This window comes from Taeniopygia guttata, chromosome 3, assembly GCF_048771995.1.
Source record: "Taeniopygia guttata chromosome 3, bTaeGut7.mat, whole genome shotgun sequence".
In the NCBI taxonomy this organism is placed as follows: domain Eukaryota; kingdom Metazoa; phylum Chordata; class Aves; order Passeriformes; family Estrildidae; genus Taeniopygia; species Taeniopygia guttata.
Window position 1 is genome coordinate 47,398,323 of NC_133027.1, and position 19,444 is coordinate 47,417,766.

General features: G+C 37.4%; 1 protein-coding gene across 1 annotated transcript in view; it reads right to left on the reverse strand.

Annotated features, from left to right (window-relative positions):
* Positions 1-19,444, reverse strand: part of REV3L (REV3 like, DNA directed polymerase zeta catalytic subunit) — a 113,563-nt gene that overhangs the window by 30,538 nt on the left and 63,581 nt on the right. Inside the window, exons 11-18 of the mRNA XM_030267753.4 lie at positions 18,429-18,666; positions 15,789-15,928; positions 9,153-13,344; positions 7,798-8,777; positions 7,441-7,523; positions 6,247-6,372; positions 4,589-4,781; positions 2,090-2,201 (exon numbers count right to left, since the gene is read on the reverse strand). Coding sequence (XP_030123613.4) covers positions 2,090-2,201; positions 4,589-4,781; positions 6,247-6,372; positions 7,441-7,523; positions 7,798-8,777; positions 9,153-13,344; positions 15,789-15,928; positions 18,429-18,666 — 6,064 coding nt within the window. The remainder of the gene's footprint in view (positions 1-2,089; positions 2,202-4,588; positions 4,782-6,246; positions 6,373-7,440; positions 7,524-7,797; positions 8,778-9,152; positions 13,345-15,788; positions 15,929-18,428; positions 18,667-19,444) is intronic.

Genomic DNA, 19,444 nt, shown 5'->3' on the forward strand with positions numbered 1-19,444 from the left:
CTCCAACAAGTTGATATAGTCTGTTCATGACATTGACAATCAAGCGGGAATAGACAGAATGTCATTCATTATACCTGGAATCTGCAATTTCAGTTTTCCACCTTTCCCTCCAACCACCCAGGAGGCCAAGAATATGGACCAAAAGTAGGCTGCAGTCATGCTGGGCATGCTGTTCAGTCACAAGAGCCTATTACTGTCCAGCCTAAAGCATGTATCAGAATATAAGATACTGATACAATTATCAGCTTGAAAATTGAGGTGATTTTGAGTGTTGATCCATGAAGTTCAAGTGGTAATGTTTCTTAAATATGGTGTGATAGTTTTCTTTCTCTAATCTATCAGACCTACTATTAAGTGCATCTACCAGAACAGCCGAAGTACCTAGCTTGTGCTGGAAAAAAATAACACTAAAAAGATAAACAGAAGATTGTTTAAAAAATAATTACTAATTTTCATTAAAGCTGCTTGCTTGTTCATTTCTCATTGAGGAAGTTTTTGCAGTCCACTACTTTTTAATTACATGGTTTTACCATACTTCCTCCTTCAGCTAAAGCCACTCTGGGCCTAGACACTTGTTTTGTGCTTAAGAAATACAAAACATTAACTCCAATGAAATGTCTCCTTTTTTTGCCCAGGCTACAGAAAATAAAGGGGGAAAAAGAGCAGCCAACTATAGATGTGGTCCAAGTTTTTTGAGAGTCCATCAGAAGTCTAGCAGCTGAGGTGCTGTTTTAGAGTCGTGAGGGAAGTAGACTAAGATGATGATAGTAGACTGTCTGTCCATTGATAGACCAAACCTTTTCTCTTCCAGGAATAGATGTCAACTAACTTCATGGATGAAGTTGCTGCATCAAAAAGATACGCTAGCACATGCTAGAGAAGATCTCATAAGCAGAGATTTCTCAGACAGCAACCTGATACATTCCGTCGTGAAGTAAACCAAAATTGCATGATTTTTTTTGTTCTGTAATGCCTTCAGCATGTACAGATAGAGAAGACTTCTGATCTGCAGTGATAAACATACATTTTAACTGCTGAGTTCTCTCTACTGTATTCTTTCTGTCCTGTCACTTTTTAGACTTCCACATAACTGGTGGAGAATTCTTCATTTATTGGCAGTTTCTCATTCTGAGTAATCTTCCTAAGTTTGATGGAGCACTAGATTTCCAAGAAAGAGAAGAATAATATTATATTCCTTACCTGAATTTTGTCTTCTCTGAACAGGGATCTGCTGCTTTGTCAGGACCCACCCTGTGCTGGTTGCATTCAGCAACTCTTTTTGTATTCTGGCTTCATGGGGTTGGTCAAAGCCTTTCTCAGCAGAGGTTCTCTGGTTGGAGAGAGAAAGAATTGCAAATGTACTCTGCCTAGTTTGTTTTTTCTCTTGTGCCTCTATTCCAGCAGGGTGACTCAGAGTTTAAATCTGTTTGTTTTCCTTTAAATTTTACAGCTTTGCACCTGTCAGTAGGGTCTGGATAGACGTCTGTGGTTCCACCTACGCACCAGGCGAGAGGGCTCCCTAACAGGCTTCTCAGCCTTGGTAGAGATGGGGAAAACCAGCAGTTTTCCAAGTTTGATGGAGCAGGGGATTTCCATTCAGAGAAGACAAAACTAAAGAAGGAAACTGGTTTTTCAACGAACCCTTAAACTGCAGCAGTTTCAGTACCATGCACGTTTTTTCCTGTCTTGCCTCAGAGTTCCTAGAAAACTCTTCCTGTCTTAGGAGTTTTCTATAGCTCTCAGCACTCTTAATATCTACTGCTCTGAGAGTTTCAGAAAGAGATGTGTAATGAATTCTGGGGTTAACAGGAAAGTTGTATAAGAAAGATTACTTATATGGCTGGTAAGTTTCAAGACTGTAACTCAGCTGCTTAAGAGGATCTGAATGTTCTTGCTGTCAGAGAAAAGGAAAAGCAAAAAGTATTTTTATTTCAAAGACCACCATGCTTGTCCACTCTAGAAGTAAGCCTTTGAGGGAAACAACAACAACAACAAAAAAATCAGTATTTGAAAGACTGGCAAGGGTTGAAGGAACTAAATCTGCTGTTCCAAGCCTGAAAAATAAAAGCAGAACGTACAGATATGCTACCTTTTTACAATATTCACTACTTCCTGGAAAAGAGTTCTTTCATCAGTAGCGTAACTGACTTCTAGTCCTGTAACTCCAGATCTTGTAAGCAAGGGGGCTTGGTCTCTGCTCCCTAGAAAATAAAAGTAAAAAAAACCTGTTACAATTTAGAAGGAATTTCATTACTTCAGTCAACAATATTGCTTTAGCATAAAACATACAACGAAAAATAAGTATGGAAAACAACTTATTTGTATCTTTAATAATTATCACATGGATTTATTTTGTTTCTCTTGGGTGGAATAATTTTTTCTTTTCACTTTGTAGAATTCTCCATAGAAGTTATCTTGCACAGATTCTCAGCTAGAAACAAACCTGATTCACAAGAAATTGCACTGTTTTAATGCACAGGAGTCCAACTCCTGGGAAATTACTTTTAATAAGAAATATTAAATGACTATACGACAGCTCACACACAGTTTTTACGCAAAACATAATTTTAATTGCTATCTCAGAGTAGTGCTTTGCAAAATGCCTTACAGAATGAAAATGCTATATAATAGTATAGTTCTTTTTTTTCAGCACACTAAGTTACTGACAGAAATGGAAAAACATGACCAACTGCTCACTTAGTGCAGATAAGGAGTGTCCGCATTGATAATGTCTGAGTAATATCTAAATTTGTATGCATGTAGGAACTCAGCATCTGCCTTCCATATTAAAAATACTCTCTTTAAATGAATAATGCACAACACATACTCTGTTTTCTCTACACAACAGGTAGTATGATGTCTGTTACAGTGACGATGTAGATTTTAGGAACTGGAGTTTTAAAAGGCATTCTACTCTGACACATTCTTAAGAACTTAAGAATTAAGAAAAGTGTGCTTTCAGAAATAAATGTTAAAACGAGTACTGTGACTTACAAAGAAATAATAACACAAAAGGGGGGAAAAAAAGATGTATCTCAATGTCAAGTCACTCCACAGGGAACTCAAGAAGTTCTAACCAAGAAAGTATTGACAGCACACATCAATTAAAGCAACGAATGTCACAATAACATTTAAACACATCATTTTATTTCACTAACAAAAGCAGATCCGAACCTTTGTTTTTTCAAAGTATCATTGGACCTTTTACAGAAAGCTTTTTCTTGATAAACTATCAGTGGCACACATGCCTAGGGAGCCATAGTGGCTATACTGTGGAAAAATCTCAGTACGGTAATAGAAATATATTTTTTTAAAGATAGTAACAAGCATATAATACCAGAATAAAATTCACTGAGAATAATAAGAACTTAGCTTAACATGATATAGTAACTACAATACTTTGAAAAATACACTGGTAAAAGAAGAAGCTGTTGCCTTATTGCTAAATTTTTTGGTAGGTTTTTGTCCACGCTTAAAATTTTAGACAGTATTTTGTGGTTTGATACACATTCACATTGCCAAAGAAACCCTGAAAGGAAGAGGACTACTTTGGGGATGTTTTTTGATTTGAGGGTTTTTTTGGTTGGGGTTTTTTTTTTACTAGCCTAAACCAGTGGTACTCAACCTTTAACAGCTGGAGAGCCACTTCTTAATAAAATGGAGTTGTAGAGCACCATAAAAATCAAGTATCAACGGTGTGATTTTTTTTCCCATCATGACACTTCAATGTGTGACGATGCTGCCTTAATGCCACCACACATTGATACATCACGACATGACACATCAACATCCTCTCTCCCAGCAGCATTCTGTCTTCAATCCCTTCTGGCTGCTAGGAAGGAGTGGGGTGGAGGGGTGGAAGGGGCAAAAGGGCAAGTTTTTCCCCATTCTGCCCCACAGCTGCTGGGTGGGAGGTGATCTCTACTCTTACCTGTGGGGGGATCCCAGCAGCTCCTTTTCTTTCCCCCTATGGGAGGGGGAACTTCAGCGACTCCCACACTGCTGGTCCATTTGCTCAGTGCTCCCCGCGCTGCCTGATAGAGTGGAGCGCCGATCAGATGCCTACATTGCGAGAGCCGCCTGTAGGGCCATGAAGAGCCACATCCGGCTCTAGAGCCACAGGTTGAGTATCACTGGTCTAAACAAAGCCAAAAAGGTACAATAGAATAAGGGCCCCTGTTTAGATCCTAAAAGGATCAGATAAAACCACAAAAATAACCCTTAAGTAAAATATAAAACATACTGTCTTGCTTTTAACATTTTCTACTTGCAGCTATCCAGCAACTTGAGTCGGAAACTAAAGGCAGGTTTTCCTCTTTACACTTTTAGAACACTGCAGGAGCTTGTCCACAAGCACGCAAACATGGATATTTTGCACACGCAAATGCCATTTGTGGTTTACAGCCCATGCAATAGTTCTTTGGAAGATATAAGCAGGAAAACTCCATATTAATACGGCCATTCAACAAGACAAAATTAAATGAGATACGAAGTAATATAGATACTCTATCACATTTTGCTTGCTACTGTTTGATTACTATGAAATCACATTTTTGTAAAATATAATATAAAAAAAAGAAATAGGAACCTTGGCTTGAGAGTGTCCTGCCTCTATCAATCACTATAGCACCAGTGATTTCTTTTTTATCAGTATTTGGCAGTGCTGAGTCTGATGAGATGCAATAGAATAAAGCACAGATCGGATCAAACTCTGGGTCTGGTTCCAAATCTCGTCTTGTTCGAGCATGTAACTCCATACTGATGAGGGTAAGGTGCTGGACCTAGCAACAAATAAAGAAAGTATGTTAGTTTGCTATGCAGGTTTCTTAAAAAAAATTAAGAGAAGACTGTCAGTGCAAATGTGAACAGTGCAGACATTTATATGGTGGTATTACATTGTAACTAAAAGGTTCCACCTGAAAATTAACAGAAGTGATTAACCATGCATCTTTGGATCTCACTTTTTTGCAAATAGCATCATCTTAGGGAAAGCTAAGACTCATCATTCAACACAGCTTTATACTCAGTTATGAAAATTCAGTGGGTTTCTGAGTAATGTATACTTCTATTAAAAGCAAAAAGTAAGACAAAAACCAGATGATGTTCAACTTCAACAATTATAAATTCCTGTAGTGTTTTCAAACACCTTTGTATATTGAGCTGAACCACATTTCTGAACTGATCAAGAACAAAGAATCACTCTTGGTCTTTCTTCTCCCTTCCCCTCCTCACCCAAGACAAGCATGAAGACTAAGTCTTACAAGAAGGTGGGAAAACACTTAACTTTGCTTTTAAAGTGCATTAATGAACTTCCACATCATATTGCCAGAGCTTTTTGCAGAATGGTTTACATTTAGAAAATGCTAATCCCTATATACAGTCAAGTTTTGACTCTGCAGTAAAGACAGTATTATTTAATACTGTTTCAACACTATGTTGCTGCTCTGTTCTCTTGCATATTGCTCATGATGTGGATTAATGGACAGGTTGGACAGATTATAAAGGAAAAATTAGAAGTATTTCTGTGTACATAGGGTGCTCTGGGAGCAGATTGATTTCCTCTAGATTTGCATGCTAAATCGCTACAAACATCACTGAGTGAAATTTTGCTATCAAAGCTCCATCTCCATTTTCCTCAGGATCACTGGTTTCTTGTAGCTTCTCCTATGTCCTTTACTCAGTGCTACCCTCCCTACCTCCTCTATAAACTGGCCAACAGCTAATTCCAGGTGTGCAGACTGTCTAGGAGCACATATGTACACAGAGTGCTTGCCATGTCAGCAGCCAAACACAGCATTACTGTATTTACATTGCTTCCCTCTCTCCAGCACTTTTGATTCCTCTCCTCATACCAAACACTCACTGACATTAAATATATAGAGACCTTCTTTGAGATAGGCAAAGTTCTTCTTTAGTTAAATGTAGAAACTGCCCAACAGGTTCAGAAGGTAACAAGTAGAAATACCAGGAGGGTATTTCTTCCTTCTGATTTTTCCCTTTTTTTTATTTTCAAAGGGAGGTTTACCATGTTCTCAACCAAGATACTGCAAAGTCTAGTTCAATACTGTTAGAGACATGGGACACCAAGCTGAAACTGGCAGATCAACTACTTATAAGCTGCAGACATCACACACTGATTAATTTTTAAGTCACTTAGGGACCAGAGAGAAAAAGATTTTTAATTTCAGTATAAAATCAGCTTGATAAATTATAATTTTATAAAGTGACATGTAAGAGTAAAGTTACCTCATGTAAAGATTTTGCTTCCTGCAGGTTTTCCACACTGACTTTAAAACCATAAGTATTATTTAAAGACGGTCCTTCAATCTGGGAAGTCTCTTTCTTTGGAGCACCAAGGGCAGCAAATTGATTCTTATCAGGTAGGGGAAGAAAAAAGACGTAGGATAGTGAGAAAACACAGGTTGCTAAACTCATATGTGGTATTATATAACAGGCAATATTAAATACAAATTTATCAATGAAAATGCAAATGCTACACTGCAAATTACTAAAAAGTCCCCAACTTTTTACTATTGCCTCATTTCATTTTTCAACATGCAAACAACTGCTGTATCTTTCTGCCTTTTAGGAATAATTTTAATTCATAGCAAATCAAGAGGCAGTTTGAAATACTTAAAAAACCTTCCAAACAACCAAAAACTCCCAGAACTCTAAAAAAAAAAAAAAACAAAAAAAACCCCAAAAAAACCCCAAAAACAAAAAACCCAGCCTCATACACACTGGCTTTCTTGGAAGTCTGAAGATATGGATACCAGCAATTCTCTGTTACCTCTTGAGCAACAATTTGTCAAAAACCCCTGTTTCAGTCATTACTTTTTAAGGTACATTAAGTACCTCTATGAAATAGGTGAATATGAGTAAACTTAGAAGAAAAAACTACTGGGTCACTCCAGTAATGCACCTAGTCTTCCATTCTGTTCCAACAGGGAGAGCAGAAACACTGTTTAAGTAAAACTAGTCCAACCTCTTTCTCCTTTGCTGGCACACCACAAACTGCCCTCCTTGTTTTCAGAAAATGCTTAGAACATTGTCTGAAAACTAATACACATAGAAACACATAAATATACACAGGTCTGGGTATTAGCATATAAAAAAGGGAAATCACACTAGAACTTAAAAAGGATATTGCAACTCAAAGAGAAAAACATCTTTACATGGTGTCTCTTTAGTGTTTCATTAGTATATCACTACCCTAGAGCAGCATCCTCGATCTCCAACTTACACCCGCTTCCCCCAAACTGAACTCATAAATTTCTTCCTAACTTTGAGCATGCTCTGATTCTACAACATTTGTACCACATCATTTTAAATGTATTTCCAAGATCTTAACAGCGAAAGACAAAAACAAGAAAGAAGGAAGAATGGAAATGCATATATGTCGCAAAATAAAATAAATTAACATTTTCTGTACAGATGTACCTTCATTTGTGTGGTCAGAAGTACTCTTCGAAGACCATCAGTATTAATTCCCCTCTTGTGGCTCAGTTTCTGAGCTTTTGGTTCTGTAAACACATCAGTGAAACACTACTTAGCCTCAATAGTATTGTCAGGGCATTAAACAACAAGCAAGAAACAAGAGAGGCATTTCATTAACATTACAAGCAAATATTACATATATAAGCAAATACAGCTTTATTCTTTATCAAATCCAAAGCACAATTACTATAATTTGGTATTTATGGACACTGAGGAACATAAGTAAGATACAAAGCCTCACATCATTATTGTCTTGAACATTGCCCCCTACTCATTATTAGAATCACTTAATGGATTTACCTGCAGATAAAGGAGTAAAACCAAGAATTTCAGGCATTCCATCTTGGCTTTTTCTGTGCACAATGGGTGTACTATGTAGACAAACTGATTCAGGATTTCCAGGATCTTCATTAACTGGAAACGGAGATATGTCAAAGGATGTCCTAATATTCTCTTGGGTGCATGGAGAATTTTGTGCACTTCCAACATCACTTCCTTCCACAAAAGACAAAATATCCTGATTTTTCCACTCTGTGTCTTCTAAACTAGACTGTTTAGGATCCGGAGATGCCACCTGCTGCCAAGGAGGAAGCACTGGAGAATCCGGTGAACTGTAACTGACATAATAATCTTCCTCCTCCTCCTCCTCCTCCTCCTTATCATGTTCTAGAGCTGAAGTAGTGTGTGTCTTGCTTGCACATGAAGTTTTATTAGAGTCTATGTCATTTTTTGTATTTACAGAAGTTCTTATGTTGCTTATAGACTTATCACAGGTTTCCTTGGTTTGCATTTTTGTATTTTCTGCCACAGAAGCAGGAGAATTCTTTGTAGGCACTATAGGTCTTTCATCTTCCAGGCTAGACAAATTCAAATCTTTAGCTACTTTTATTACTTCTACAGATTTCTCTTCAGACAATACTGCAGAGCTGAAATTCTCATCTGCCTTTGCCAGCTCAGCAGAATGACTCTTAGGCAATTTCTTGAAATGTTCATACTCTTCTTTGGCATGAAGCCACATCTGAACTTGCTGTTGGCTTGGAGCACACTTGCATGGCATTATGACTATTTTTTTGTCTTCGCTAGTTTTATGGCTATTACTTTCTCTTTTATTAACAGTAGAGTGACCATAATGAGGAGGAGATCCTGGTCTAGGACTTTCTGTCATTGCTGAAAATGCAGTCTTCCAAAGTCGTAGACCTTCTAATGAGAAGTCCCCCTCAAACTCGAGGAGGTCATTTGGAAGTCTGGTTTCCACTGTGAGAAGTCGCCCTCCAATCTCCCTGTGAAGAAAAATAGTTTGAATTTCTGTTTTACTTCAAACTGCACTGCAGGCAGTCCTCGAGATGATAGAAAAGCGGACTATTACTAACTAGTTTTCTCACTATGCAATTCCCATGGGCAGTATTTTTATTTTACAAACCGTGAAGGCACATTCCCACTTACTACAACAATATGCAATAAAAAATCCAAAGTATCATGAAAGAAAATGGGTATTTGGACTCGAAGCACAGTAATTTTCAACTTCAAATGGATGTATATCAGATGGGATCTTTCATGTATCTGTGCCACATAACAGCATAAAATTGTTTACTGGAAAAAATTAAATTTAATATAATCACAATCACATGTAGACAGAAATGCATTTAACACAGTACCTTGGCTTTTCTGGAGCATCTGAAGGATTGCTGCAAAATGGTTCCTGATAAACTGTTTCTGCGAGATCATGATCCAACAAAGTTGCCATGATTTCTTCACGGCTGGGTGGGGACATGAGAGGCTTAAGAATGTGAGCAGTACGAGGTGTAAAGCTTCCATTCTTTGATTGTGAGGGAGAACTGGTTGATCTTGGTGAACTATCTGGAGTTGGAGTTAGTACTTCATTATTTCTTGAAACATGTAATTCTAAATCCTCAGAAGCTGCATCCAGAAGTTCACCATCAGGTGATGACAATAAAGACGTAAAAGAGGTATTAATTGAATCAAGTGGTTGACAGGGTTCAAAAGTGGTTTCCTTTCTAATGTGGCTTTGAATCCAGTCTGAGCAGGCTGGCTGAGAAAGATTAAGAAATCTCTCTTTATTAACTTTATTTCTATTCAATTTGAATTTTTCATTTAAACAGACTTCTGTCTCTTGGGTACAAGAGGTATCAATAAAACTAGATCTAGCAGCTGAAGAATGAATGGTTTTCCTCCACTGACTATGGCAATGGTTCTCACTATTCTCTAGTGAGGTCTTCTCAAAAAGCTCAGGGCTCAGGGAACCAGGCCGCATCCATTTATTTGTGCTTGAAGAATGTTGCTTTTCTTCCTCAGATTTTTGGTCATTATGACTCAGAAAGTCACTTTCTGCTGTTTGTCCAGAACCAAGATCCTGAACGGCATCACTCAAGAATTTCTGGGGCAAATTTTGATCTGCTGGGACAAACTGGCTTGCAGAATAAAAACTGCAAAATCCACTTTGTCCTATAGTATTAATATCAAAGTTGTAATTGTGGTCTGGAGATAAACTGTCTTCAAGTGAGTAACAGCTTTCAAAACCAGGGTCTGAAAAAAAAATGGGGCTGTCATTAGATACAGAATGATCAATGCGATGAGTAATTGGCTGGCTTGAAGATTCCATTTTTGCAAGTTTTGCTGTTTTTTCTTTAGGTTTTGTGCTCCTCGGAGAACGAGATTTTCTTGATAATGTGACTGGCCGTGACCTTTTGATGGCTTTGTTCTGTTCAAGAGGGCATGGTATGCCCTTGCTCAGCTGTGGTTTGTCTGGCAATGGCTCCTGTGCAATACTGGCATTCTGAGCTTTCTGCTGTCTCTTCTGGAGCAACTCTTTCAAAACAGCCAGACCAGACTGTCCTTCACCAAAGGCTGATGGGGCCACTATATTCCTGTTTTTATATTGGGAGTTGGGTTTTGGTTGCATGGTTGCTTCTGACAGAGGCCTTTGTTTTGTGGTTTCTGGTTTAAAATGTGACATATCCAAAATAAATCCTCTCTGGTTTTGATCGCAATTTAACTGTTTCACTGGACTCTTCAAAGATGTTACAAAACAGGTCTTAGGCAGTTGAAGTGGCCCAGGGTTTTCCTCAGATGGCTTAAGAATAGAAGAACAAGGATCAGAATGCTTGGACGCCTCTGGTAAACAAAAAACCTGCTGTTGATTACTGTCTTTACAATGCAAATAGTTAGTGGTATGTAATTGATCCATCTTTACTGTGTCCAGAGAGTCACGAGTTTCATTTAATTTCCCAGCTGGTGGCAAATATCTGATTTGCAAATTTTTTATCTCTTCTGCTTTTGGAGAAGTCTTATCTTTTGAGATATGAGCATTCTGTGTCATGTGAGTTGAGTGATTAGATGGATCAAATATGTTTTGAATGAGAGCAGAGTCCTTCATTCTAAATACAGCACTCTGAGTCCTGGACCTTTGAGTGCTCATTTTTGGTACTTCCCTTCCAAATGCCACGGGAGTAGATGCGAAAGATGAATGAGGGTCTTCCCGTGGAGCAGGCAAACACTGTGCATCTACAGGCTTATCAATTTCCATCAGTGAGTGAAAACAGCCTGACGAATTACGCTGTGCATCAGCTGAAGGGAGCTGTGCTGACGGCAGATATCCGGCTGAATAGCCAGGAAGAGGACTGTCTTTGAGGTTGTGAAGTGGCTGAGAGCAAATGGAGTTGTAAGAAATCTCATGAGGATCTTGATGTTTCAGCACAAACTTGACTTCTGTAGTAGAGCGACTACTTCCTTTTTCATCTTTAAATACAACGCGTTTTCTTGAGGACGCTTTTTCAGCCATTTTTTGTTTAGCTCTAGGTTTCTTCTTCCCATCATCTGGTGTTTTATCAACCTGATTAATCTTTTTCTTTTTCTTGGTAGATACAGTGGGGCTAGAAAATTTCTTTTTACACTTCTTAACCTGAGTTTTTGCTCTACTAGTTTTTCCTACACTAGTATTAACAGTCTTGCTGTTGTAGATATTGGGCCCCCTACTAAATAAAGCTTCTCTGTCCAGGTTGGTCAAAATTTCTTCTGCTTTTGGATCAGTGGGAGACCAGCAGCGAGGTGGAGATGTGTTTACTGGGCTTGTGCTTCTCTCAGAAAGAAAACCTAACTTAGACATAACATCACTATAGTTATAGTCACAGTCTTCAGCTTCAGCACTGTAGGAGGGCGAAGGAGGAGAAAGAATTGCATGAGTCCTCTTTCTGAAAGATAAAGTTCTTTTAATATTTGTACTACCTGTTTTTTGTGGTTTTCCAGCTTTTTTCTTGGTTGACTTATGTTTTGCTTTCCTTTTGTGACTTTTCTTTGGTGTTAGTGGATAAATAGGATATTTGGTTGCAGGAGAGTCAGGAACTTTTGGCCAAAAGTCCTTTAAAGGTGCAAGCTTTTTATATAAATTCATCTTTTCCTCTGTGAGTACCACTCTTTCCTCACTAGAATCTACTTTACCCAATTTAACAAGCATATTTTTTCTCCCTCTAAATCTATTGATGATAATATATTTAATAATAACAGGTGGCAATTTTTTAGAAAGTTTTCTACGCTTTCGAGACTTCTGAGACCCATCCAAACTTTCAACACTTTCTATTGGTTGAGGTAGATTGATTTTTGAGTTGTGTGCGACGAAGCTCGATTCACTGTCTTCAGTCTCATAATTTACCTTCCGTTTCGTTCGGAGCGTGTATTTATTCCCACACAGTCCAAACGACTGCTCAGTTTCAAGAGATCCATCTGCAAACTGGCAGTCCGTGTAATTAGCAGTACTTGTAGGCATTTTGTTTTCAAAAGCCTCAAGAGGAACTTGAACTAAGTCACTAGGTAAAGCACTATCCTTATCAGGAATGTTACTACAAGCATTACCTTGTGTATAGCAGACTTCCTTCACTGATGCAACATCATTTGCAGTTGCAGGCTCCTGGCGATTGATAAAACTATGCTTCTTTTTACTCAGTTTCAGCCTGGACTGTTTATTGCCCTGCTGTAATTTATATGTCACGGGAGCTAACTTCTGTGGTTGACTGAGACAATTAGAAAGAACAACACTAGGAAAGAACATATAATGTGCTGCTTGTTGACTGAGGCTTGGCTTTTCTGCCTTGTGCTCCTGAAATTCTTCATACCTAATTTTAAGCTTATTAAGGCCACCTTCATCAGTGTTATTTTCAAGTGAATGTACCACAGTTCGACTGCCTCCTGAACAAGATACCAATTCACAATTTTCTGTAGCTGTTGCTGGAAAAAAACTATTTATACTTGCACTGCTGGATTTTTCATTTACTTCAGAGGACATTTTACCTTTGGAGTGGCTCATGTCAGAAAAGTTATATAAATTTTTATTCAACATGTTGTCACCAATATGGCGGCCCACATGCACAAAAGAGACATCCTTTTCAGCCTTTCTAATGCTAATGTACTTCCTACTAGGTATTGGTCTGTTCACTGATGAAATATCATCTTCATAGTCAAAAATATTATTTCCACATGAAGGAACTGAGAGAGTATCTTTCTTGTTACTCTCTTTGTGAGAGTTTTCTGCATGGGTACTATTGCTGAATGGAGTTGGGTACTTGGCTGAGTAAGTGCTTTCTTTTGTAAGAGAATGGACTGAAAGTTCAGGTCTTGTTTCTGTGTTTGGCTGTGAGAGGTCTTCTACAAAATCTTCATTATTCAAAACATGGTTAGAAAGGGCACTTGTGTGTTTACACTGAAAAGTAATTTTAGCAGAAGATGGGGGTTCTAGTGTAGCAGCATCTTTGTGAAAGATTGAGGTCTTTACAGACATTTTGCTTGTTGCAATGACGGACGAGTGAGTTCGAGAACTTTCATTATTCAAAGGATTGTCTGAAATGGAAGAAAAGCAATTTTATTCTAGATTTCCTGTAAAAAAATAACCTAAGGCATTAAAAATTGTAATAGTATTTTCCTGAAAGCCTTCCCATCCAAATAAGAAACAAAACTCTTGCAAATTACATTACATTCATCATCATGACAACTAGAGACCCTGACTACATGAGTTGCTTTATCACAATCACATTGTCAGTACATTTGTCTCAAGCATTTTGTCAGTTATTCCTTAATGCCAGACTTGCATACAATTGTCAGAGATTTCGTGCTGGCTTTCTGAAAGAAGGCTTCACAATCACTTTCAGACAATTATATAAAAACAAACTGATTTTTAGAAAAGTTTATATCTTGCTTTGTCCCTGAGAAGTATGTTTATTAATTGGCTCTGAAAACCAAAAATCTTATTTAGATGACCTTCCCCACACAGAAAGGTCATTACACAGAAAGCTAAAGTAGCTAAAGTTTCACAACATGGCAAGGACTTTGTATGAACTGTGCTGTGCACTAAACATAGGTAGTTTCCTTCACTTCCATGCAGGAGAGCAATAATAGCACCCATACACGTGTTCATGCAAGAAGCTTGCACCAGTTAGTTCGATTCTGGACTCATATCCAGAATCAATGTTCCCACATAATCTGAGACCAGCAGGTGCTGTGGTAATTTGTCCTGTGCAGACTCATCACACGCTATCTGATTTTCACCTCTTTCAGTGATCCTTTCACCACATTTATTGGAGGGTAAGTATGTACAGAGATATGTCAGGAAATTAACAAGTGTGTGCTTGCTCATAACCTTGCTGAACAAGTAGTTTGACAGAGGTTATACCACTGCAAAGAGGCAGTACCACAGAGCACCCGGCACACAGAAATTTGTTCATGTATCCACCTCTTTAGCTGAATTGTTGAAGGGGGATAGGAGTTATAAAACATTCTACATGACCTGGAAGCATGTGCTGCACATTGATGTACTAGACTGGGGATTCTTTGGGCCTTCACTCTAAGTCTCAACCAATTTGAAGATCATCTTAGATTCATGCTGCCTTCAGCTTAGCAATTTATTTGCTGCTGGCTGAGAAAAATAAAAGGAAGTCCCAATCTGTTTCTAATAACATTTTGTAATGCATACAGAGAGTCCCTGAGCTGTGAAACACAGATGGGAGACACTGCCTATTATTCTTTGAAGGTAGGAGTCCACAGAAGGAATGAGGATGATTAACTGAAAACTCAGAAAATGGGAGTTTGGCAGTGTCAACAAAGACCTGGAAAATATCTGGCTATTCAGATATAAAAACTGCAAAAATACTTGTCAGTCAGTCAGATTATCTGGACACAGGTTCATGTGCGCACAGGCATTTTCTAATTTAGACTATCTGGACTGAGATCTGTTTTGAATTTTCTGTATCTCCTATTACAAGAAATCAGTGTAAAAGTTGACAGTAATACGCTTTCTAAGCTGACATGATATTTCACATACTTAAAATATGCTTCAACAATTACTTAAGAACAGTCTCTTTAGCCAGCAGCATCTCTTATTACAATAAATTAGAAAGTATGGCAAATAAGGAAATTACAATTTATATCTGACAAAAGGATATCATACTAGCAGTATATCAAATCATTTATTAATCCTACCATTATACCTATAAAAACAAAGGAAAAAGCAAACTATGTTTTAACCACTGAACACAAAAGAATAGCTGTGGTTATCTATAATCTATCTAATAAGATCATATAATTCACTTTCTCAACAGAACATTATAATGTGACTTGCAGATTTTCTAATGAAACAAATAATATTATTTATATATTTCGCTAACTTCAAAGTGTGGATTCTGTTGACTAATGTTATTTGATCAAAGACAGCATGTTATAAAGATGGCAAGAGATCTCTACATATTAATTAATTTTTTTACAGATTTTGAAAGGCAGTTCCTTCTGCAGTGGCTTTGCCACAGCATAATTTTAACTCACGCAATCCCAAATGTGAATATGCAATCTGCAGAATGAAACACAGGCCCAAACAAAAGCTCATTATAGTTTAGCATGTGTGGCAAATACTTGCAAAGAACCATCTAAATCTATACAGTATAATACATTCATTATTTACAATAATCCTAGGAGGCTAAATGATCCCACAGAATCATTACTTTTAATATCATATTTGGTTTTTTTCCGAAGAACTAATTAAACGATGTCGTTTTTCGGGTCATTGATACAATACAAAAAACAGATTCTGGTAATTCATAGAGGGCATTGAGATTGAAATGCAATTGTTTTTTAAGGAAGATGTTAAGGGCCTGCTTCTGCAAGGCCCTTTTGTTGAGAACTTTTCCTTCCAGTTGAAACAAGGAATGAAAATAGTCAGCACTTTTGAGAACTAGCAATTTGGTGTGAAAATGAACTATGACTCAACTTCCAAAGCTGATTTTCTATTTACTTACCACCATTTTCATCTGCAGTTCCATCTAACTGAGGTATTGAAAGATTAGTTAGGAGCATATTGTTACTGCTCCACTCCATTTCTTCCTCCGAAGATGAATCCTCTTCTGTTGAACTTCGATGCATATTTTTGCTAGCTGACCTGGAGGAAAGTGAAGGAACTAATTTATGCATAATACTTCTATTAGAAACACCATGAGTCACAGGGAACATGAAACTCAGTGGAGTGTGGTGCTATGTGGCTGTGTAATTTCGAGGAGCAAAAGGAAAGAAACAAAAATTTTGTCACATTTCTCACTGAGAAAGTCAAAATATTATTCAATGTTACTATTTTAAGAGGCAACAGTGGTAGCCAACCATTTTAAACAGCAGGATTCACTAAAGAAGATACAGAGAAAGCATTTCAATGTTCAATTTTAGGTCAATTTTACTGCGATTTAATTTCATTGCTTCAAAGTGCTTGAAATCTGAAGACTAAACCAACTATGCAAAATTACTTTAGTTTAGCTGTTAGCAAACAGATGTTTACTTTTTTGTGGTTTCTTCTTTTGTTAAGAAGTCTTTACTGTATTATAACAATTATCTCTCTTGGCAGGCTTAACTAAATCATGACCAACAAAACCATGGTTCATTCCACCTCTCATTGAATATTCTGAAGCAGCTGTTGTTAATACTTAAGCTGCTTTTACTAAGTTAACTGCCATGTTTACAGTCATAAATTCACTGGGAAAAAAAAAGAAGCAAATCTACAAAGAAAAGCTTATATGAATTTTCTGTGCTTGCTTTATAGGGGCATAGGGGAAGGAAGAATATTATACAATATCATAGAAAACCACAAAGAACAAATCCTCCAGTATATTATAACTCTACAACCACTTAGGAATTTGATTTCTTCTTTAAAATAAAGTGTGAGATGGACAAAACTCTTACCAGAAATAAGCTGTTCTGTGGCTACATGAAAGAAATCTAGACACATATTAAAGAACTGAAGTTTGGGGGTTTTTAATTAGTTTGTTGTTTGTTTAAGTTTGTGTAACACCTTAAAAACTATAAACACAAATGTTTTGAATTTACTGGAAGGAAAATCCACAATAACCTAAATACAGTTTACTTTTGCAGAAAGGTGTGGTTACTCCTCATTAGCTCAATAGATTTTGTAAGATAATGTAAGACTGGTAAATACTCACTAACAGAAAAGCCTTAGTATGGCTATGCAAGGATGCATTAGGAAGCCACAGAGATGGAATGAGCCCGAGCAGAGTAAAGTCAGATCTATCATCAAGACTCAAACTGGTTCTTCATACATGAGCAGAATCATGCAGGAGGCAAAAGATACCCATGGCTTGTGTCTGAAATCAGTCCAAATTCTGTAGAGATCTCTGTGAAACAGAACTTGTAATTCCCTCTGAATATAAGTTCACTCCCTGTGGAAGCACATGGTATGTACATTTTCTGTCTGGGATTAAGGTGTAGGCATATGCGAGTTAAGATACTAGTGAGATAGCTCATCAAGTCTCTTGAGTTTTTAAATAAGATTCTTTACTGCATGAATGCAGTCAATTGCTTCTGGATCTACCTGACTCCTGAAGTTGTACAGTCAAGCCTATACAGAGTTGTGCCTGAGCTAATGAGTTCTGCAAGATACAGGTTTTCACAGTAACTACCACTAAACTGAAGTTTGATGTTAAGTGTTTTGGATGGAAATTTCAACTTTCCAGACTACTGGAGGGAAAAAAACATAGAAAATCCAAGATCATATAGGAAAACTAGCTTTAGAGATCAATTATCTCTAGAACTAGGAGACTAATGAACTAACTTCTGGTTCTCTTACAACTTTAATGTGCGTTTGGGAAATAAAAGAAGCATTTCTATACCTCTCTGGTTCTCTGAAACATAGTATGATTACCATTTCTCATGTAGGAAAGAACCCCAAATATAAAAATGTTACGTCTGTGAAGTTCCTCATACTTCAAACAAAATTATAAATATCAGAAGGTGTGCCGAAAGCAGGGGTCAAAAGAACCTATATATAGCTGCTTTCAATGCCTGTCAGTGCAGACTGTACAAAAGGTCATTACAACCTGAGAAGGTGTTCCAAGAATCTTGGCCTTATATATATAATGAAGTTGCTGACCTTTAGCAGTCAAGCCGAGTGAGCAACATTCATGTTTTGATTTAAGCTTTGAACATGGAAACAAATGGATGTTTCTTCCTCAGGTTGCTTGGTTAATCTTCATATTAATACTTCTTAAATATTGACTTTGGTAAAAGATGTACAAAATACACCTTAACATTTGTATCACATCCAAGGTGTCACCTTACAAGCAAGTTACTATTAAAGGTTTTTTTTATTTGGACTTGTACAACAAAAAGTCTACTTAATTCTTCTTCAAAGAGCAAACTAGAATCTTATGTCTGGCCAAACTTAAACACTTAAGTCTTTATTTCCAGATAACACTGATGAGTCACATCATCATCTAAACAATGTGCATTCCATCCCAAAATCTGCACATATTTTTCCCTGTTGTTAACAAAGACCTCTCTACATCTCATTGGGCTCATAGCATACTTGAAAACAAGGTGGGAGGAAGGAAAGATCTGGCAGAAAAAAAAAAACCATATTAAGAAAAGAAAATATATACCTCCTTTTTTGCCCAGGCTCTTCCATGCTACTGTCCCACCTCTGGGACATTAGCAAGCTAAGTTCCATTTCTTCTTTCTCACACTGTGGCTCATTTTCTTCATCATCACTGTTCTGAGAAGTTCGCCAGCTTCCAAGAGAACGATGGTGAGAGAGTGTTTTTTGATGTCCCATCTGATATCCATCATTCTCCAGTCCAGCCAACAGATCAATCATGGCCTCATCAGCACTACTGCCCACTGCAGAAAAAGCCCATACAAGTAGAATCTATATTTTGTTCTACTTGTAAATGACTAGTTACAGTCTACCAGTAGAAAAACAAAATCAACCAAACCAAACAAAAAAGCCCCTCACCATTTTAAAATCTACTAGTTTTTTAATGTCTAAGGCAAGGCATACTACAGAAATAAAGCTCTTTTCATATCTTGTTTCTTCAAATTTTATGATTTATCTTTTCTAGCTCTGTATCTAAAACTTTGACAACTTTCTTTCTTTCTGCCCTACTCTTCTGATTGTACCAGATTCAGTGGATGTACTTCTTTCTCTCCACTCTCCTATTACTTCCTCATATTCAGTAAAGCTTCACTCTCCCCTTTAATTTCAGTTTGAGTGCCAGTTCTGAAGCCTCACTGCCTTCTCTTGCTCAATAGCTGCATTAGCTTTGAGCACTTTTTTCTGTATCACTTGAGGACTTTCAGTCACTACAGCTTGTGAAAAGGGACACTGACTTTAACCAACTCTTCTTCCTTCTGTTCTTAAATATAATGCTCAACTTTGGCTCCCTTTTCATGTCACTATAAGATATTCTATTCCAAGGTTTCTCTAAACACTGAAAGCTTACCTGATTTCACTCCTCATATAAATTTTATCTTTCTTTTATTTGACCCAAGCTTACAGTAATTTATGCATGTCCCTGCTCTCTTTTTTTTTTTTTTTTTTTTCCCCTTAAAAGTCCTTCCAGGTCACAGTTTTTTCTCACTCTCTTCCTACTTATCTATCATCTGACCTCATAACCAA